This window comes from Chrysemys picta, chromosome 1, assembly GCF_011386835.1.
Source record: "Chrysemys picta bellii isolate R12L10 chromosome 1, ASM1138683v2, whole genome shotgun sequence".
Taxonomy (NCBI): Eukaryota; Metazoa; Chordata; order Testudines; family Emydidae; genus Chrysemys; species Chrysemys picta.
In genome coordinates this window covers 319,751,605-319,773,992 of record NC_088791.1, presented here as the reverse complement: position 1 = coordinate 319,773,992, position 22,388 = coordinate 319,751,605, and the positions used below count along the sequence as shown (strand labels likewise).

The 22,388-nt window shown below is 42.2% G+C and overlaps 1 protein-coding gene across 14 annotated transcripts in view; it reads left to right on the top strand.

Annotated features, from left to right (window-relative positions):
• Positions 1-22,388, top strand: part of GRIA4 (glutamate ionotropic receptor AMPA type subunit 4) — a 285,358-nt gene that overhangs the window by 152,949 nt on the left and 110,021 nt on the right. For all 14 annotated transcript variants that reach the window (XR_010597855.1, XR_010597856.1, XR_010597857.1 and 11 more), the window contains one exon: positions 19,884-20,068. Coding sequence is in view for 10 of the 14 variants with exons in the window: in XM_065581521.1 (XP_065437593.1) it covers positions 19,884-20,068 (185 nt within the window). In the remaining 4 variants the exon portion in view is untranslated. The remainder of the gene's footprint in view (positions 1-19,883; positions 20,069-22,388) is intronic.

Sequence of the window (22,388 nt, the reverse complement as noted above, 5' to 3'; positions counted from 1 at the left end):
GGTTCTGGGTACAGCCTCACCCCACCCTCCATGAAAGCAACGGCAGACAACCATTTCGCGCCTTTTTTCCTGGGTGAACACTGCAGACTCCATACCATGGCAAGCATGGAGCCTGCTCAGCTCAAGACAGCAGTCATGAACATTGTAAACACCTCACGCATTCTCATGCAGTTTATGCTGAGCCAGGCCCAGAAAAACGAGGCGAGGAGGAGGCGGTGACGGCAGTGCAGCGACAAGCGTGATATGGATATGGACATGGACACAGAATTCTCTCAAACCGCGGGCCCCGGTGCTTTGGAGATCATGTTGTTAATGGGGCAGGTTCTATCCATGGAATGCCGATTCTGGGCCCGGGAAACAAGCACAGACTGGTGGGACCGCATAGTGTTGCAGGTGTGGGACGATTCCCAGTGGCTGCGAAACTTTCGCATGCATAAGTGCACTTTCATGGAACTTTGTGACTTGCTGTCCCCTGCCCTGAAGCACCAGAATACCAAGATGAGAGCAGCCCTCACAGTTGAGAAGCGAGTGGCGATAGCCCTGTGGAAGCTTGCAACGCCAGACAGCTACCGGTCAGTCAGGAATCAATTTGGAGTGGGCAAATCTACTGTGGGGGCTGCTGTGATGCAAGTAGCCAAAGCAATCACTGAGGTGCTGCTACAAAAGGTAGTGACTCTGGGAAATGTGCAGGTCATAGTGGATGGCTTTGCCGCAATGGGATTTCCTAACTTTGGTGGGGTGATAGATGGAACCCATATCCCTATCTTGGCACCGGAGCACCAGGGTATCCAGTACATAAACCGCAAGGAGTACTTTTCAATGGTGCTGCAAGCACTTGTGGATCACAAGGGACATTTCACCAACATCAATGTGGGCTGGCCGGGAAGGGTTCATGACGCTCGCGTCTTCAGGAACACTAATCTGTTTAAACGGCTGCAGCAAGGGACTTACTTCCCGGACCAGAAAATAACCATTGGAGATGTTGAAATGCCAATAGTTATTCTTGGGGACCCAGCCTACCCCTTAATGCCATGGCTCATGAAGCCATACACAGGCAGCCGGGCCAGGAGTCAGGAGCTGTTCAACTACAGGCTGAGCAAGTGCAGAATGGTAGTAGAATGTGCATTTGGCCGTTTACAAGGTCGCTGGCAATCGTTACTGACTCGCTCAGACCTCAGCCAAACCAATATCCCCATTGTTATTTCTGCTTGCTGTGTGCTCCACAATCTCTGTGAAAGTAAGGGGGAGACCTTTATGGCGGGGTGGGAGGCTGAGGCAAATCGCCTGGCTGCTGATTACGTGCAGCCAGACACCAGGGCGATTAGAAGAGCACACCAGAAAGTGCTATGCATCAGAGAACCTTTGAAAACCAGTTTCATGACTGGCTAGGCTACAGTGTGAAATTTCTGTTTGTTTCTCCTTCATGAAAACCTGCCCCCTTTATTGACTCATTCTCTGTAAGGAACCCACCCTCCCCCTTCCCCCAGCTTGCTTTCAAAGGAAATAAAGTCACTATCGTTTAAAAATCATTTATTCTTTATTAATTGATTATAAAAAGAGGGAGAGAACCAGGGTGCGGTTTGGGAGGAGGATCGGCAGGAAGGAAAAGGCCACGAAAAAAAGGTTTAAAAAATGACAGCCTTTTGCTTGGGCTGTCCACTGGGGTGGAATGGGATGGTGTACGGAGCCTCCCCCCTGCTTTCTTACACATCTGGGTGAGGAGGCTATGGAACATGGTGAGGGGGGATGGGGATTATACAGGGGCTGTAGTGGCACTCTGTTATCCTGCTGCCATTCCTGAAGCTCCACCAGACGCCGGAGCATGTCTGTTTGCTCACGCAGCAGCCCCAGCGCTGCATCCTGCCTCCTCTGATCTTCCTGCTGCCACCTCTCATCTTGAGCGTCTCTCCTCTCCTCACATTGGTCCTCACGTTGGTCCCTCAGGTCCTCACGTTGGTCCCTCCTGTCCTCATGTTCACTGGCTTCTTTCCTATACTTTGAAATCGGGTCCTTCCACTCATTCAGATGAGCTCTTTCACTGTGGGTGCATTCCATGATTTCTGCGAACATCTCGTCTCCCGTCTTCTTTTTTCCGACGCCTTATCTGAGATAGCCTTCAGGACGGAGAAGGGAGGCTTGAAAAATTTGCAGCTGCTGGAGGGAGGGAAAAAAGGAGAGAATTTTTTAAAAAGATAAATTTTGCAGAACAATTCTTATACTCTTTCACGGTGACCAACACGGTTCACATTACATAGCACATGTGATTTCTGTGCAAGGTCACATTTTGCCTCTTAATATTGAGTGCCTGTGGTTTTGCTGCTAGAGATCAGACGCAGGTCCAGGCAACAGAATTCGGCTTGCATGTGGCCATGGTAAGCCATTGTCTTTCGGCTTCTGCGCCCTCCTTTCCCACATACCAAGCAAAGCCCGTTGAGTGCTGCGGTTTTCCTGTTAACCTTCAGCAGCAGAAAACAAACTAACCCCCCCCCCATCCAATTCTCTGGATGATCGCTTTATCCCTCCCCCCACCGCATGGCTGGTATCAGGGAAGATCCCTGCAGGAACCAAACTAACACCCCCCATCCTGCCATGAATTCTCTGGAATGATCGCTTTACCCCTCCCCCCACTGCGTGGCTGGTATCAGGGAAGATCCCTGCTAGCCAAACGCGAAAAGCTCTGGGCCAATTCCCTCCCCCCCCCCCACGCTTGGCTAACTGCAGGGAAGGATTTCTTTTCAGCCACAGGCAAACAGCCCAGTAGGAACGGCCACCTCTGTCCCCTTAATTAAATTCCCGTATTTCAACCAGGTTACCATGAGCGATATCACTCTCCTGAGGATTACACAGCGAGATAAAGAACGGATGTTGCTTGAATGCCAGCAAACACCGGGACCATACGCTGCCAGGCTTTGTCATGCAATGATACCAGATTACTTGCTGCAAGCATGGCGCGGTCAAGTGTCTTACCATGGAGGACGGAATAAGGCTGCACTGCCCAGAAACCTTGTGGCAAGGCTTTTGGACTACCTCCAGGAGAGCTTCATGGAGATGTCCCTGGAGGATTTCCGCTCCATCCCCAGACATGTTAACAGACTTTTCCAGTAGCTGTACTGGCCGCGAATGCATCCCCAAGTCCTCAGGGCAAAGTAATCATTAAAAAACGCTTGCTTTTAAAACAAGTTTTATATTTTAAAAGGTAAACTCGCCTGAGGTCCCTTCCATGGGGTCGTGGTCTTGGATACTGGCTTGGGAGGGTTGGGGAGGTACTTCAGTCAGGCTGAGAAAAAGATCCTGGCTGTTGGGGAGAACGGAGTGCTGGGTGCTCTCCGCAAGCTCGTCCTCCTCCTTCTCCTCCTCCTCTTCCCTGTCCGCAGAATCCTCAGGTGTAGCTGATGAGATTATCCCCGCCTCAGAATCCACGGTCAGAGGTGGAGTAGTGGTGGCGGCCCCCCCTTAGAACTGCATGCAGCTCAGCGTAGAAGCGGCATGTCCGCGGCTCTGACCCGGAGCGACCGTTTGCCTCCTTTGTTTTTTGATAGGCTTGTCTGAGCTCCTTGACTTTCACGCGGCACTGATCTGAGTCCCTATTGTGGCCTCTCTCCATCATGCCCTTGGAGATTTTTTCAAAAGTTTTGGCATTTCATCTTTTCAAACGAAGTTCTGCTAGCACTGAATCTTCTCCCCATATAGCGATCAGATCCAGTACCTCCCGTACAGTCCATGCTGGTGCTCTTTTTCAATTATCAGCCTGCATGGTTACCTGTGCTGATGAGCTCTCTGTGGTCACCTGTGCTGTCCACGCTGGGCAAACAGGAAATAAAATTCAAATGTTCGCGGGGCTTTTCCTGTCTACCTGGCCAGTGCATCCGAGTTCAGATTGCTGTCCAGAGCGGTCACCATGGTGCACTGTGGGATAGCTCCTGGAGGCCAATACCATCGAATTGCGTCCACACGAACCCTAATTCGAAATGACAATATCGATTTTGGTGCTACTCCGCTCGTCGGGGTGGAATTCAGCAATCGATTTTAAGAGCCCTTTATTTCGAAATAAATGGCTTTGTTGTGTGGACGGGTGCAGGGTTAATTCGATTTAACGCTGCTAAATCCGAATTAAAGTCATAGTGTAGACCAGGCCTAAAAGCTTCACAATCTATTAGCTTTCTCTCTAGCAAAGGAGAATTGTGGGAGTCAGGTTACTTCACTAATTTAGGCCCAAGTCCTACAAATATTTGCTCATGTGCATTATGTTGCTATGGTATGTACTCCAATTGATGTCCAATGGAATGCTCATGTTAGCAATGTTAGGCAGATGCACAGATCTTTTGTGGGGTCAGGGCCTTATTTTCCTGTGCAGTGGTGTGTTGTGCTGCTACTAAACCATAGCTATAACTCACCTGGCTATATTTTTTAAACAGACCAAAATAATGTAGTAATATTTTTGTGATAGAAAAACCTCAGAACTATCTAAATAAATTGTTAAACTATTTCACATTATAGTCTTATGGTTTATTTAGACTTTCAAAAAGATCAAAACTAGGGTAGTTGTTTTTCAATCTATACATATTCATAATCCAAAAGATAAGATTCATCGGTTTTAAGGCCAGAAGGGGACCATTATAATAATCTAATCTGACCTGTATAATACAGGCCATAAAATTTCACCCAGTAAGACATGCATGAAACCCAACAACTTGTGTTTGAGCTAAAGCATAACTTTCAGAAATATATCCAATCTTAATTTCAAGATTTCAAGTGATGAACAATCTACCACATTTTTGGTAAAATAGCCAATGATTAATTTTCCCTTCCCTGCTAAAAGTTTGCACCTTATTCCCGGTTAGAATTCTTCTAACGCCCAGCTGTTGGAACTTGTTAAGGCCTTATCTGCTATGTTAAAGAGCCTGAAATATCAAATATCTTCTCCCTGTGTAGATACCGATAGATTATCACTAACATGCTTCTTAATTTTCTCTTACATAAGTTAAATAGAGTTAGCACTTCTAATTTCCCATTGTCAGGCATGTTTTACAGGACTCAAATAATTTGTGTGGCTCTTCTCTGAACTCTCTGAAATTTTTCAACATTACTTTTTAAAATGTGGACACCAAAAGTGGACCCAGCAGCCAGGGAGTGGTCTCACCAATGTCTCATAGAGAGATAATATCACCTCTCCATTTCCTGTTCTCTGATCTCCTGTTTATGTAGTTAAGGATCACATTAGCCCTGTTAGTCATATCATTACATTGGAAGCTCACATTCACTTAGCTGTCTATGAATGTGAGATGAATAGTGAGGTGGCAAAATCTGCTGAAAACACCCAATGAATCTGGACCAGTCTGGGCCTCTTGCCCCCTCAGCTCATTCACTGGAGTGGTGTTTAGTGAGACATGATTGTTCTCCACCTGTTCTTGTTGTTTGTTTGTAAGCTACATTCCTTTCTTTTTGCTCTAACTGGCCTCATTTTTAGTTTTACTATAAAGGGTAGTGAAATCTTTGAACTTTTGCAGGTACTGTTAAAATGGCTTGTCACCGACTCTTTTTTCCCCTCTAACAGTCTAAAGCAGTGGAGTGTTGTAGTCTTTGCATAAGGCTCAAATTCTAAGAGAGGATTCCACTGAGGGGATGAGTGCTATCTCCCAGCCTTGTGGCCTGAGAGATCTGGGATTATGCTGTGTCACGGGATTTGAGTGTAAACCATAGTAAGATACCTTTGAAGACTGGTCTGATGCTTCACTCCTGTAGGGTTGGTGCAGCCATTTCTTAATCCTGGTCTGAGTCAGATGGCCAAAACTCAGAAAGCGAGAGGCTAATGTAGTCTTAGGAACATGCAGGAAACCTTAGCATCACCAAGCTTGTTACAAATTTGTATTTAATTTGTGTTTTTTCCCTTGCTGTGGGGACTGCTCATTCATACTCATATTTAATCAGACTATGTCTTAATAAAGCTGTAGCTGATATATTATTTTCTTTCTTTAGCATACCCTCATTTGGCAGTTTACAGGCTTTACCATGTTTGATATTATTTTAATCAAGAGGTGACCATATTGTGACTATCATGTCCAATTCTTCTTAGTCTCTCTTTCAAGGAGATGTCACGTGTGGGGTTTTTTTTAAGTTAAATATTGAGTGTAGGCAACTCTGAGAGATCTGGACTGTAACCAAAAATTTAAAGTTCAACAAAATGGTTAAATGGGATATAGGAATATATATTACTGGGAAGGAATAGAATTCTGTTGAAAAAATTGTATTTGGCCATGTAATTACATACTGTATCAGAATGTATACTCACAAGCACATGGAATTAAAGTTTTGGGGGCAGCCTTAAATTGGTATTTTGTTAACTTGAGTACCTGACTTTACAACCTTAAGATTGTTCTTGTATTTTAATTTTTTGCATATACTAGAAATTATGTATGTATGTAACTATGGGCACAGAGAATGATGCCCATAGTTGAGCTTGCCTGACACTTTCTGTTTTAAGACCCTATTTTCTTATAACTTTCTGCAACGAATGAGGCAAGGGCCCTACAGTCAACAACCTTATCCAGTACACAATGTTGATTCATTCCAGAGCACAGTCCTGCCTGTGCACTGAATGAGGCAAGTGTCCTGTGGGAAAAAATAATATGTGATCATGTAATTAAAGACTGTATCATAATGTATACACACACAAGGGGGCTGAATTATGGCTGCACAGACAACCCTAATTCTAGAATGTCAACTTTTGAGTGAATAATTGTGGCATCTTAGAGACTAACAAATTTATTTGAGCATAAGCTTTCGTGGGTTACAGCCCACTTCATCGGATGCATCCAAAGAAGTGGGCTGTAACCCACAAAAGCTTATGCTCAAATAAATTTGTTAGTCTCTAAGGTGCCACAAGTACTCCTGTTCTTTTTGCGGATACAGACTAACACGGCTGCTACTCTGAAACTTTTGAGTGCTTGACTTTGCGACCTTAACATTCTGTAACATGGTCTTTTTGGATGTTATTTATACAAAGTTATAATTGCAGCTATTGTAGCTGTTATAAGAGAAATAAAGAAATTGTCCCAGAAATTAATACAAAAATTCCACAAAATTAAGACACAGCCATAGGTGTCACATATTGGGGCAGTAGGAGTCTCTGGCAAAACCAATATTTGCAATTCTAAGTACATAAATTGGGTGTTCTTCTCATTTATCTAAAAGTATACTCTGGCAATTTACTCACCATGTCTGCTAGCTGTAGAAGAAGGTAAGGTACTTTGATCTTATAGCTTTAGTTAGAAGGCAAAACTTACTGAAGTGGGAAAAGATAATGACATCAGAGAGGTGAAAATAAAGAGCATATGGAAAACAATTAGAGTGCCTTCAACACAAGGTCTCTCGACTGGATCCTCTCAAGTTTTCCCTAACCTTTATCACTTGGTAGATTGATAACTCACCTTCACAGTACATTTCCCATGAATGTTAGCAGCCTCTGAAATGTGAAAAAAAGAGAGAAGAGCTTGCTGCAAGCAGCTGCAGTGCAAACAGGAACTGACATTGTCTGAATCTTTGATCACAAATTCTAGCTTCAGTGTAGCCCAAGCCACGGTTTGAACAAACTCACTGAAGGGCTTGTAAGGGAATATCCTACTATGTTCTGTAGTTTCATTGAAACCCTTTTTAAAAAAAAAAAATTGTGGCTGCTCTATATGGATAGCATTTTCTTGTTGCTGTAAGTTCTCTCCAGGAAAAGCAGGTACACCTACTGTACATGAAACTGTGAGTACAGGAATCCTATGAAACTAAGAAAAAAGCTCTGGACTACCGATGAAGCTCATTTTGCATATGTAATGGAACACTGACAAGTGTTGCTCCATCATACAAAGAGACTGCAAACAGAGAAAGGCAGGAATTAGCAGTGGGCCTGAGACATGAAGTTTGGAACTGAAGCCAAGTTTCTTGTAAATGTGGAAGTGTTTGGTCAGGCCATTATGATACATACCTCCTTTGTAAAGCATTTTGAGATCTACTGATGAAAAGTGCTATATAAGATCTGGGTATTAGTATTTAATATTTATTATTACAGAGCGAAGAGTGATACACACAGTTCACATAACGTACTGGATCAAGGTGAATAGTTCCTTGATTTTGGTTCAGACACATCTTAGAAGGGTGTGTAAAACTATTTTCATGATTTAAAGAAGAAATGACTTAACTCACAAGTAGAGCTGTACATAACTTGAATAGCAAAACTGGTTTTAGATTTTTGGGCCTACCAGGCAAATTGGACAAAGTTTGTTTGAATCTTTCATTGAATCTTCTGCCTTTGGGTTTCAAAAATAGCAGAAGTAGGGGATTTGGCAAAATGTTCCACCCAAACAATGAAAACATAGCAGGGCCGCCCAGAGGATTCAGGGGGCCTAGGGCAAAGCAATTTTGGGGGCCCCTTCCATAAAAAAAAGTTGCAATACTATAGAATACTATATTCTAATGGGGGCCTGGGGCAAATTGCCCCTCCCTCTGGGCGGTCCTGAAACATAGCAATGCAATGCAATTGCTGCTGAAAGCACCAAAAAATCCAGGTTTTGTGATAGATCTTACAAATCTCACTGGCTTTGCCTGAAGTTTTGGGATTGTATGTACAGAAATTCAAAACAAAACCATAAAACTGTGTGAACTGAAACCACTGGAAAGGGAGCTGTAACTCTTAAGAGATTAAATTGATACATTTTGTGCAACATTGTGTATAAATGGTGGGACAACATGGAGCCATGGGTCTATCAATCGGCCTACGTATTCATTATATGGCAGTCGTCACCATAGTAACTCAGCTTTGCTTAGTCCTCCATACCATGTGATTTAACTGTTCATTGCACACCCCAAATTTATTTCCTAAGAATTACTTAACCAATAATAAATTTGCTTTTAACGGAAAAATCCACTTCTGTGGAGGGCCCTGTGACAGCACGGGGGTCAGAAAAGGCAAGCAGCAGGTGAGTCAAACCAGAATATCTCTGGCTCCTAGCAGACAGGGTAAAAGAGGTGAGGAGGGATGGTTCAATGGTCAGGGTACTAGCCTGGGTTGCGGGGGACCTGGGTTCATTTCTTGCTCTGCCACAGCATCCTGTATGCTCCTGGACTAGTCACTTAGGGCTTGTCTATACTTACGCGCTGGTTCGGCGGCAGGCAATCGAACTTCTGGGTTCGATTTATCGCATCTTGTCTGGACGCGATAAATCGAACCCAGAAGTGCTCCCCGTCGACTCCGGTAATCCTGCTCGGCACGAGAAGTACGCAGAGTCGACGGGGGAGCCTGCCTGCCGTGTCTGGACCGCGGTAAGTTCGAACTAAGGTACGTCGAATTCAGCTACGTTAATCACGTAGCTGAAGTTGCGTACCTTAGTTCGAATTGGGGGGTTAGTGTAGACCAGGCTTAGCCTCTCAGTTTGCCATCTGTAAAATGGAGATAATAGCACTTCCCTACCTCAGAGGTGTGTTATGTGGCTACAGCACTCAGACGCTAAGGTGATGGGGGCCACATTAATAACATAGATAGATACAGACTGTGATCTGATTCCAAGTGTATTAACCCTGTTTTCCTGCACCAGACAGTGCAATGAGCCTACTAGTTGGAATAACATATGGTGTTAATACGCATAAATTGCACTCTGTATGCTGCATAGTTTTATTAATAGCTTATTTCCTGCACGGCAGCTCCAAAGTTAGAAATAATGCTGTAATTTATATAATTAATAATTATGTTGTAATAATTTCTATTTGAAATGTGTGGCCACTTCAGTGACTGTATCATGGGAAAACCATTCTGAATGAACTGCATGAGTAAAGAGGAAAAAAACCCTTACAGAATAAAAAGTTTCCATGATTTGAATTATTGGAATTCTAATTATAACATAGATAATTGATTACTGGAACATTTTTTTTTAAATATCACTCTCCAACAATGTGCAGTCCAACAGAATGATAGGCAAAGCAAATATCTTAGTGATCTCTTTGATTTATTCTGACATAATCTAGCAGAGTTAGACATTAGATTTTATTTTATGTTTAAATTTTAATAAATAAAATTAGGAAAGTCATGGCTAAGACACATTTATTTTTTATGGAAATAAATATATTCCTATAAGAAACAAGCATTAATCATTGTTCTGTTCTTCATACGGTGCCATAAAATGCATGGCATTTTAAATGACAAATGACACTTGGGACCTGCTTGGGAAAGCTTACAAATCCCTGGGCTCAACAGTCAGATCTGTGCAGATGGGCACTCAGGCCCACACAGATCCTACATTGCTCAGTGTGGTTTCAGGTGGATCTAGGTGCAGCACACAAGCCTATGTTTAAATTAAACATGATGCAAGACCTTATAGCAGTGGTTCCCAAACTGGGGTTCACGAACCCCTGGGGGTTCGTGAATTGTTACGGGGGGTTCTCAGGGAAAAATTCCCTAATGGCGGACAGAGCTGTCCCTAGGGACTGCGGGCAGCATGGGGCCAGCAGCCCGGAGCCCCAAGACTTCCAAGAGCTAAGCAGATCAAAGCAAGCATCTCTCTCACACTGAGGAGACTTCACCTCCCTTTCCATTTCTTATAAGGAGTCTTGAAGGTTGATATTTTTTGCTGTTTTAAAAATTAAATAGGCAGCTAGTATTGTTTTTAAAATTATTATGAAGAACAAGTTTAAGCTTTGTTGTAACATGCGTTGTTTGTCTGGACTTCTCAAGATCTGAATGCTTGTGTAGGAGGAACTCTTTGAGTTGGCTTCTTAAATACCTTCATGCTGTTTCACATCTGATACTCCTTGATGAAACATAGGAGCCTTGTCTTATAACAGGCTTATTCAAAGTGATACAAGCTATGAAAGTGAGATCTTGGAAGAGTGTTGCCGTTTTCATAATACAATAAAAATACTGTAATGATAAATAATAATTAATAATACATAGTGTGTAATAAGCATGTCACAAAAACAAATTTTATATTTCCAAGATCACTGCTTTTATAATTTATACTCAGGTAAAGGAGAAAATCCCTGGAAATATTATTTTTAAGAGGGGGTTCACAAGACTTGACATTTTAGTGAAAGGGGTTCACAGGTTGTTAACGTTTGGGAACCACTGCCTTACAGGAATGTGTTGTGTTGGTATATAGGAACGGGTTAGTTATAGATAGTATACCAGTAGATGGCGCACAAGAATAGGTAGCATAGTTCCTGGGTTTTGTAGGACCAATAAAACTTGTTGGACACTGCAAATAGCTTCCTCTGGCTGCTTTTTGTGTCAACAACAAACCTCATGTCAGTTTTTCTGCTTCAATTCTTCATTGTGGCTGCCCAGGGGCATCGAGTCACAGCAGTAACTGTGTTTAGGAAATGGAGGGAGTGAGAGAATGACAGAGAAGTGTGACAAAACCAAGACTTTAAGTGAGTGCATACATTTGTTATATTTGAATACCAATAGCTTCGCCGCCTTTTTTCAGTAATGTGTTTGTTGTGAATGCCTTTAACTTTTTGTTTTGTATTCCCGAATGTGCGAACTTAGGTAATGGGGTGGATGAGATGGGAGCATAGGAGAGGGGAGAGCGTGAGAAATGGGTTGATGCTGAAGTGCAGTTAAGGGCTGGGGAGAGGGGGAGCAGAAGAGGAGGATGGAGTGTGAAAGTCAGAAGGAAAAAGACTAGTGCAGATTGCCTGGATGAAATGAATTGACACCATCTGAAGTGAATCAAATGGTGAGATAATCAAACAGTGGCAGTGGAAACACAGATGACCAGTCAGGGGTAAGTGTAACGGTGCCTAATGCCAAGAGAGTGGTGTAGTAAGTGTGTGGAGTTTAAAGGCATCAGGAGGATGAAGAGTGTTGACTAAGTTATCTGTCTGTTAGCAACTGTGAGAGGATGCCCCTGCTGCTGGTAATACTACTGAAGAGGACTTGTCCAATGGTAGACAAGAAGACTCTTCCAGAAGACTGTTACTGCTGCTGAATGTGAGGGAGCTGCTGGGACCCCAGTGGAGGTCCACTGAAGACAGAGAGGGATGCTGGTGGGATGCTCCCTTGCTGTCCTTTTTCACCAGCTAGGACACATACATACAGAGAAGTTAGAAGGGCTACAACAAAAATTTTGCCACATCACTGGAATAATACTTGGTACTTATCTTCAAAACGTATTGCAAACAGTAACTAATTAATATTCAGAACACCACTGCGGGCAAATAAGTTTTATTATCCACATTTTGCAGACAGGAGACGTGAGCAGAGAGGTTAAGACCAATAATTTCAAAAATGTCTGTAATCCTTCTGGCTGGTGGAGTCAGGAGCAACCAGGGCCAGGTTCAATATCTAGGGGTTCCTCTTAACAATACAAAACAGAACCAGCTCAAGCCCCCACCCAGTAGCCTGGGAAAACTAAACACCACCCCGGGCGTCTTTAAGAGGCAACACTTCCCCACTCACAAGCATTAAGTCTGTGTATAATAAAAACTTTTATTAAAAAGGGAAAAGGAGCCCAGCATTAATCTGGGAAAACACCACAACCCCATGCAAAAGCATGTGACCATAAGCAAACATCCACCCCACAGTATGCTGGGCAGTGTCCTTTGCTTCCGTTACCCATCTTGTGGTGTGCAAGTTCAGCCAAATGTGTCTTTAACATGCCACTCCCCCGTCCCTCTGCTGTACCCCACTCACAGGAGGTTGTCCTTAGTCAGCAAAAACCTAGAGTTCAGAGATGCATTCACACTGGTTCCCCCCCTTCCAAAAAAGGGATGTGTGCATGCCAAGCAGCTGACTCAATGCTGCTGTTATCTCTGCCACTGTTACCTCTGCTGCAGCTGACCACGTCTGCCACTGTTACCTCTGCTGCAGCTGACCACGTCTGCCACTGTTATCTCTGAAGCTGTTATTTCTGCTGCTTGCTGCTACTTCTGCTATGCCACATTTTCAGGTTTCCACAATTAGCCCAGATCTTAGTGATTTCAGGGCCGGCTCCAGGGTTTTGGCCACCCCAAGCAGCCAAAAAAAAAAAAAAAACCGCAATCGCGATCTGCGGCAACAATTCAGCGGGAGGTCCTTCACTCCGAGCTGGAGTGAGGGACCGTCCACCGAATAGCTGGACGTGCCGCCCCTCTCCAGAGCGGCCACCCCAAGCACCTGCTTGCCAGGCTGGTGCCTGGAGCCAGCCCTGGTGATTTCACTGGATAGCAGGGAACCGCTGTGCTACTGCCTCTTCATGGCCTTTCCCTGCAACTCTCTCCCTATACCAGGTCTAAGGTTTAGCTGCTAGATCTGCTCATCAGTGATTTTAGTTCTAGTAACTCTGCACTCAAACAAGATCTCCCAATTGAGTCCAATCAGCTCTGTCTTTAAACACTAGAGAGGAGAGGATCAAATAGTATCTAGGTCTCTTTAGGCAGCACCCACACCATCAGGTAGGAACACCTATCCCCACATGCTCTCCTGTTCAGTGGGATATGGTATCCCTACTCCCTGCTTAGCAAGTGAGGTTCAGCTTAGGGTGACCCACTCACTCAGGACAGGCTAAACACAGTTCTGCTGTCCGTTACACACACAATAACAGTAACGACATTTCATTACTCCTGCATTCAATACGAACGTGAATTGTAACTCAAAACTACCCAAAATTTATCATGTTGGCAAAGCAGCTCTGTCTGCTGAACACCTAGGCAGAGTAGGGGTGCCTATGCAAATACAGTCTTCTCCTGAAATCTTTCCCCCCAGTGTATGTCAGATGAGAACTCATTTAGACCCTGCTTAAATGTCCACAAATTTTGAGTATCTCCATTTTGTTCAGTGCCCAACTGAAGATAGGTAGGTGTCTCAGGCTGGCCATCCAAAAATGAAGGCACCCACAGTCAGTAGTCATTTTTTGAAATTTTGGGGTTGTAAGGCCACACGGCAAGTCAGAGCCACTATTAGAACACAGAAGTTCCCAGTTCTGAGCACAGACCACAGCATTCTGTGTCACACCCAACTCTGTATCACAGACGCATATACTGACTGCAGAATTCACTTGTAGTCACTCCTGGGTAGAACTGTGTAACAAAATCACAAATTTAGCCAAATTTCTCTCTGTCTCTCTCTCTCTCACACACACACATACACACACACACACATGCACTCATACACACCTCTTTTCTGGTCAAAATTGAAAATTTTGATAGAAAATGTTTTTGAAACTTGAAAATTTTCATTCAGTTCTATTCCTGATGTACCACATCTAAGTGATTTCTGGAATAGTGCCAGGATTAGTAGTGTCCCTTATCAAAGTGTCTACCTGGAAAAAAATTGCTGGTTGGAAACTGCAGTGAAGGGAGCTCTTTTCACTTGTATTGTAACCATGTCAAAGTATCCCAAAACTCTGTGTATTGCCATTGATCAGACTGAACATGATGTTCCCTGAAGAGCACTTCAATCTGCTTCCTATATATTGCATGTGTTGCAAGTGATCTGGGTATTATGGTGATTTATGAGGACAGAATCTTTTCCTCACAGGCTTTTGAGGAGAGGTGGGCTGAGACTTTCAGGGATTTTTGTGTTTATTTTATTTTTTTCTTCTATGCTGCTGGATATTTATATGCCAGGGTGGGATTAGCAGTCATTTATATGCATATTTTATTTTATGGGTTGGGCACCTAGGAATATTTTAGATGCCTGAGTTAATAAATAGTGAGAGAGAATATTTAGGAGCTACTGTATCAATGGTTAAGAACAAAACATTATTATAACACCCTGATAGGCTCTTGAGACAATGGGCTACTGTCTGGAGATTCCAGGGCTGCTTTATTCAGCCCAAACACATGGGGCTTTAGAGCCATCAGGCCCTATCCTTCTTTGTTAGACCAGTATTTACAGAGGACCCCTTTGCCCAGCTAGGTGAGGCAGGGCCAAAAAGGCTCATGAAAGTATGCATCCTGGACACCATCATGCAGTAACTTAGGGAAGAGTAGAAACATACAATATCCTCTCCCAATTGGTGGGGAAAAGAATCTAGCCCTCCCAAGAGTGAAGAAGGTGTATCCCCTTCCATCCATGGTTACTTTTATTGCTGCTATATAGAGTCCACAGGTGAATCTTGTGTCAGGATTGTTGTACCAACATTCCTGTTTCACACTCCTTTTCCTGAGGGGAGGGAAGAGTAGAGTTAAAGACAGTGGCAGTGTTGCTAGCTCTCACAATATTCAGTGCCTTACTTTAAAGCCCCATCTCCTGGATTCATGTGACTTTGTGAGACTCTCAGCTTTCATCTAACAAAGACAAAGGAAGTTTCTAGCCTTCACTGTTGGAAAGAACATTTTGAAAATGTGAAGCCTCAAGAGAGCAACAGAAGATAAAAGAAAAGAGCCTGACAGTTATTATTTTTTAAAATCTTATAATTTTTGAAGAGTTGGGGTTGGCCATGCGGCCATGATTTACTTGAATTATTCTGACTGCACCACAGCTTTAAATGTTATAATAATAATAATCTCCTCCCTCTGCAACATTTCCATACAATTCTTGTCCTGAGAAGGTAGATCAGAATGTTCTATTATGGAAAATTATATTGTTCTCTCTGTAAAAAACCTGCAAGACTTGTCACGTATCAAATCTTTTTACTTGTTGCTGCTGCATAGGATTATTTTCAATTAAAACCCCCCACATAATCCAGAGGGATGGGAGGGGGATAACCCAATTAAAAAATACTCTTTTATTTTCAAGGTGCCTTGTTGGAGTCTCATTAACAATGGTCAGATATATCTGCGAACATTATAATGATATGCATGTTCAGCTTTAATTTTCTGGTGGAATAGAGTATAATATAGTGACTCTCCGTTTTCATAATTATTTCAGATAACATTGGTGACTAGGATATCTTTTTGAAAAGCAACATTAGTTTGTTAAAATACCACAATTTCACCTATCTGTCAAATGAAAAAGTAAGGTTGTGTTGAAATGTTAGTGTTCTTTTTGTAACCATTCCCTGCATACATTTTTGTTTTAAAACATCAAAGTAGCAGTGCTTTTACTATTCATTGAACAATTGTGAATTGTATCTACATGTCAGGAATGACCTACAGAAAGCAGCTGGCAGATTTTTTAGGAAGCATTGTCAGAGCCGAATGAGCTCACGGAAGAAGGGAAAGGAAGCTTTCTTTACATTTAGGAAGGCCAAAATAGTGGTTTTAGTCAATAGTATTGCAACTAAATTTACTAGTTACTATTCATAGATTCATTGATTTTTAAAGCCAGAAGGGACAATTAGATGATCAACCCAGTTACCCCTGCATTGACCCCAATAATTTCAGTTTGACTAAAGTAGATCTTCCAGAAAGGCATCATTCTGCAGTTAGACTGATAGTATGTTAGCTGGTACTTAGTATGTACTGTGCTGGGAAAGTTCCCCTGCATTTCTTTATTTGCTTCTTTCATAAGCATTTTGTAAAATGAAACATCGCCTAGAAGCACATGGATTGGGTAGCTAAAATTGTCACTTAACAGTCTTAATTGTTATGTTTAAAAAAAACAAGTCTTTGTTTTGTGTAACAAATAATATTCTACAATACGTAGAATCGACTGTATCCATATCACAGTATCTCAACAAAATGAACTGTACATTTATGTAGCATAATTTAAGACAAACAAAGAAGTTACAGCTAAAAATAGAGACGCAGAAAAGAGATGCCTTTTAGCATAGAGCTATAAGATCCAACCCAGCTGTCCTTACTCAGGCAAAACATCCACTGAAGTTTGTGATTTTTGCCTGAATAAAGATGCCAGGTTCAAGTCCTAAATTTGTAGAGATTGCCCTGTGGTCATTTTAATCATTTGGAATTTATGCCGCTCTGGGTAGAGTTCATTTTTTCTGAACAGTACATCCAATTATTTTTTGGACAAATAGGCATACTCTTCAATATGTCCAAGTTTGATGCCAGCTGAGGCTGCAAATGCCTGCAGTTCATTCCATTTAAACTCCAAACTTGTCAGCCTGCAAAATTATATTATTTTCCCCTACACATAAAATACACAGCTATGTCATGGATACCGTACAAAAGGATTTTGACCTGAATATATAATAGTAGCTTCTCTGAGATGGAGAACTTGTATTCCATCCAGCTGATCGCAGCTCAGCTTTGTTGTGTTATATGTGAAAGGCATATTGGCATGAAAATATAGCATGGTTGCCAACTAGTGACAAGAAACTATACAACTCTGCAATGTCTAAATGAAGGCAGTTGCTAATGAAACATGGCAAGCTAAACCTTGATCCACAGTAGAATTAAAACTTGAGTGTTTGGCTAGTAGTTGTCATTCGCTGTGCTGGGAGAATTTTCTGCCTTGATCAAAGCACATCTTCATAAAGTTGTCCAAACTTAATAAGAAAAGAGTGAGAGGATATCAATTGCCATTTCAAACAGCATTCATTCTGAATCAAAGCAAATGTTAGTCTGTGTCGAGAAACTGAATGAAATAAATGTTGACTGTGTTGATATCAAAGATAAAGTCAAAGTTACACCATAAATGAGGTAGGAACATCATGATGCAGCTCTAAATAAAAAGATATATATGGAAATGTATAGAAAATGAGGCAAAAAATACAATGGTTAGGAAAGAATCTAGGCATGATTTGAAAAGATAATTACAGGCAAAAAAAGCAAGAGTAAATGTAGCAACAGGAAGAGCAGAATAATTGTGAAGTAATTAACTAGAATTCTTCATTCTTCTCTGGTGGAAAAATAACTGATTTCAGGTTAAAAATGAACCCTGGCTACAGAAATGTTTTACTGGTGATTCTATCAAGTAATTTACTTTAGCAAATTATCTTAATTACAGACATGTAGTCTAATTCATACATATTTCTTAGTGTACCTATTTCTTTAGAAATGGTCCTGTGGAATGAAAATTATTCTTTAATCCTTTGTGCAGAATGCAAATATATTTTACTTGTATTTTTATCAACCCAGACTTCACTTATCTTTTTGAAATAAATGTTTTGTTCTCAGTGATAAAGTGTACTAAGGTAATCTCCATCATCATAAAGCTATGTACTTTAATCTCAATTATGTCATCTGTATTTGAGGGGGAAATACTTAATAATTATAAATGATACTATATAATCTGTGTATTTTTGAGTATGAGTGCTTGATTTCATTGGAATAGGAACAATCTGATATGAATTCACCTAGACTATTAGGAGTTGAGTGCAAGAGGTAATAGTGCGTGTCATGCCAAAGACAATTTCTCCTAGATTTACAGTAGCTCTCTAATTTGACCTGTGACATCCACATCATGAGGAATTAATGATGTTCTTATAGGTAATGTAGAGGCAAACAAGTGTATAGTATATTTGTGGGTCTGCTAATATTTAATTATTTTTTGAATAGTCCTGTTCTTTGGATGGGTAGACCTATCAGTGCCTTTATATAGTATCTTTCCTGTAAAAGGATCCCAAAACATATTGTAAACTACAGTATTTATAGGGATCAGTTGCATACCAATGAAATGCAGCCATCTCTTCATAGAACAGCGACCCATTCTGCATCAGTAGCATTACATTTTAGCTTTCAGGAGGTTAAATGAATATTTTTTCCAACTGAAACTAGAGTGAGGATTTCATGTAGGTAAAATATAGCCACCCAAGTCAGAATATAGCCATGGTTCTGGACAGGATATCTGGTCTGAACGATGGCATCTCCAGCAGCACAATGTCAACTAGCAGCCCCATGCTGATTTAATACTCACTCTGGATTTGAGTTGTTGGATCTCTGCTCTTTTAGATGGAATCTCCCAGTGTTTTAAGAATCTTCAGTTGCCCTGGGTGAATGAAGGAAAAGCAAATGGTTCTAAAAAAAGATACTGGCTTTCCCCATCTGCTAATGGGCTTTGCAGATGAGACATTATAATTATAATGCCTCTATACTGCTGTAGAAGGTGCATGACCAACAGTGCTGCTTAGGGATCAGGTGGGGGTTGGCAGGCTGCCTGCTGTTGATGCACAGTACTCTCCTCCAGTGCCCCCACCCCAAGGGTTTCCAGTCCTCCCCTTTAGCAGAAGGGTTTGGGGGCAGGGCCCTTGAACAGTTACAATCTTTTCCAGCTGGCCCTTCACACTAGGGAAAGGCTCTTGCTCTAGTATTGACCTTTTGGAGTGGATAAGAGAACCCGGGCCTGCCCTCTCCACTGGCTCTGGTCCGGGGCCCAACGGTGGGCAGCTATACCCAACACCTTGGGGTTCTAAGCCACTGCCTCTCCCAGACCACATCCTACCCCAGTTTCCTTCGGCTTCCCGAAGTAGATTACTCCAATCAGTTCCCTGATCTGCACACTCCTTTGTGGGTTTTCACAGGTCTGTGTTGTCAGGTCCTGGGCAATGAATCCTGGGCAGTACTTCCCCCTCAGAGAAGCCATCTGCTCCCTTCCACTGCCTGTCACTGAACTGCTCTGCTCCCCTTTTCAAAGCCCTGCCTCCAGCCTGTGCAGGCTTTGCAGGTGTGTCTGTGTGCAGCTGCCTGAGTCCTGACCTGGTCTTTAACCCCTTGCTCTTCCATGTGGGGTTTGTGCTTTTCATTCAGTGGCCTCAGAGCGCTTCACAAACATTCACTGGGTAAGCTTTACAATCTCCCTGTGAGCTAAATCGGTGTCATCCCCATTTATCAGTTCATTGCTCACAGTGATGGCCATCATATAAATGCTTGTAATAATAATTATTAATAAGCTTATAGATAGTTTAAGTGCTGTGCCCGAAGTCATAGGTAGCCAGTAGCAGTGTTAGACCTAGGAGCTATGACTCCTCCCAATCCCCTCTCTATTAGACCATACATTAAGGGATTTGATATTGATTAATAACAGTTATGATTCATAAAATGCAAAGATTGTGTTGTTAGTGTATTGTATCCTTTTCTTTTAGGTTACTCAATACTTCAAGCTATTATGGAAAAAGCGGGACAAAATAGCTGGCAAGTCAGTGCCATATGTGTGGAGAATTTTAATGATGCCAGCTACAGGAGGCTTTTAGAAGACCTGGATCGAAGACAAGAAAAGAAATTTGTAATAGACTGTGAAATAGAGAGGCTTCAGAATCTTTTAGAACAGGTAATACAACTTTTAATGTCACTGTAAACCCATTACTATAGTTCCACAAGAGCAGCCTCTAAGCTTTACCCTTCATTTATTTTTGCCAGTCAAGACAAGGTTTCCTCAAGGTTTATTCAGGGGCCAATATTTTATCTCCACTTTCTCCCCATCTTCATTTTGATATTAAGCTTCCATCACAGCAGCTGGCAGGCAGGGCTGGCTCTGGCTTTTTTGCCGCCCCAAGCAAAAAAAAAAAAAAAACTTGCGGCACGGCCGGAGCCAGGGTACAGGGGGACTCCCTGCGCTGGTGCCCTGGCTAGCGGGGGAGAGAGTGGGGGGAGAGAGAGAAGGGGGCGGCCAGGGCTTCAGTGGGGCGCTGTCAGCGGCCCCAACCACCAAGCCGCCTGCCGGGAGGGCTCCGCGCCGCGGTCGGCTGGGAGGGAAGGACGCGGGTTGCCCTGACGGGCTTGCTGCAGGGCGGTCCCCTCCTCCGCACCGCCACCCCCTACAGGGCGGCCGGAGCGGAACAAAAAATAAATAAAGCGGCCATGCCGCCCTAGGATTGTGCCAAATGCCGCCCCGTAGAATCTGCCGCCCCAAGCACGAGCTTGCCCGGCTGGTGCCTGGAGCCGGCCCTGCTGGCAGGTCAGAGACAGCAGGCAATGCTTGTGCTGCTCAAACATCAGCCCAGAGCTTTAACACATCAGTGCTTGGGGAGTCTTGAACCAAAGTCTCTTGGCTGGCAGAACAACACCCTGCTGCCAAATTGATCAAGAAGAGTCCCCCAATCTTCATTTTATTATTAAATTTAGATTGGATTTTTTAAATCTAGATTGAATGTTTTTCTGAAAGCTCTGCTCAGGGAATTATTTTGGGGAAGTTCTATGCCCTGTGCTACACAGGAGGGCAGGCTAGATGATCACAATGGTCCCTTCTGGCGTTAGAATCTATGCATCTATTTTAAAATATATATATTTTAAATGCCAATTTTATTTGAAGAAATTGCTTTTGTTTATCCAGGGTTATTTACTGTTTTCCAAACATCATAGACAACATATTTCCAGCTGTACAAGGTCTTGAAATCATTATTATACACATTTAAAAGGGGAGTGTTGTTATCCATAGCAAAGTATTTGTGAAAATGGAAAAGAGTGAAATAAGTGATCTTTTGGAGAAGGGATGGAGGGTATGTTCTTCCTTAGTTAACGAAGGCAGCAGTTATGTAAAGGAAAGACTATGGGCTTGATTATCCACTGCCTTGTACTTTGTATAGCCATTTATACCTGTGCCAAGTGGGCTTAAAATGTTATCATTCTCATTTGGAGAATCTGGCCATATCACTCTCTCTCTCTCTGAGCTATTTCTTAAATGACAGGGGGGAAAATAATAGTTAGAAAAGAGCATTTTGCTAAGTAATAGGAAAATAACTTGAGGAAGTATATTCTTTTTGTGTCTCACTAATCCCACATATTATGCTGATGCTCTGAACGTGCACTTTTCAGTATCTATTGCCACTGTGTGAATACTACAGTGAATGAATGCCATCTAGTGGTGCTAAATTCTGTTTTATTGCGCTACTTGCTTTATTTTATTTCCTTATTTATTTATTTTTTATTTTGCAAAAGATATATTAGAGGTTTATAAAGTTTTTATTGCATAAAACTTTAGTGATGCAGATGCTGGTATGGGCAGCAAAACATAAAATGCCATTTGTGATTCAGAAATGTGCAAAGTATTTTTTTTTCTGAAAACCATTACAGATGAATTATTTTAACGGCAGAAACATGAGAGAAAGAAACTAAGAATTAATGATATGGCACTTCTAAATTTAACAAGGATTATTTCAAATAGGTGATGCCATACATATTAATTTGACCAAATCTTTTGCCACTGTGTCATTGTGTTTTAATGCACACTTATCGTAGCTTATAATCGAATCCTTCTCCTATCCAATCTCTTTTGTAATAAAACAAAAGAGCATTGGTTTTTAGGACTGATTTTAAAGTGTGTAGGGAAGCAATTTTTTCCCCCAAGTTTTTGTGTGTGTGTGTGTGTGTGTGTGTGTGTGAGAGAGAGAGAGAGAGAGAGAGAGAGAGAGAGAGAGAGAGGTTCAAAACCTGGAACAGTTGGCTTATAGAGAGAGTGATATATGTCCATATATATTTGAATGCATATTTCTGCATAAACTCATGGATAAATTGATCATCTATTGCTTTAATGGCAAGTAAATACATATTTTAGAGCATGCTATCATTTTGATTCTGATCTCAGTGATACTGGTTTTACACTGGTGTGACTCCATTGACTTCTAGGAGCCACTCCTGATTCTCATGTCAGC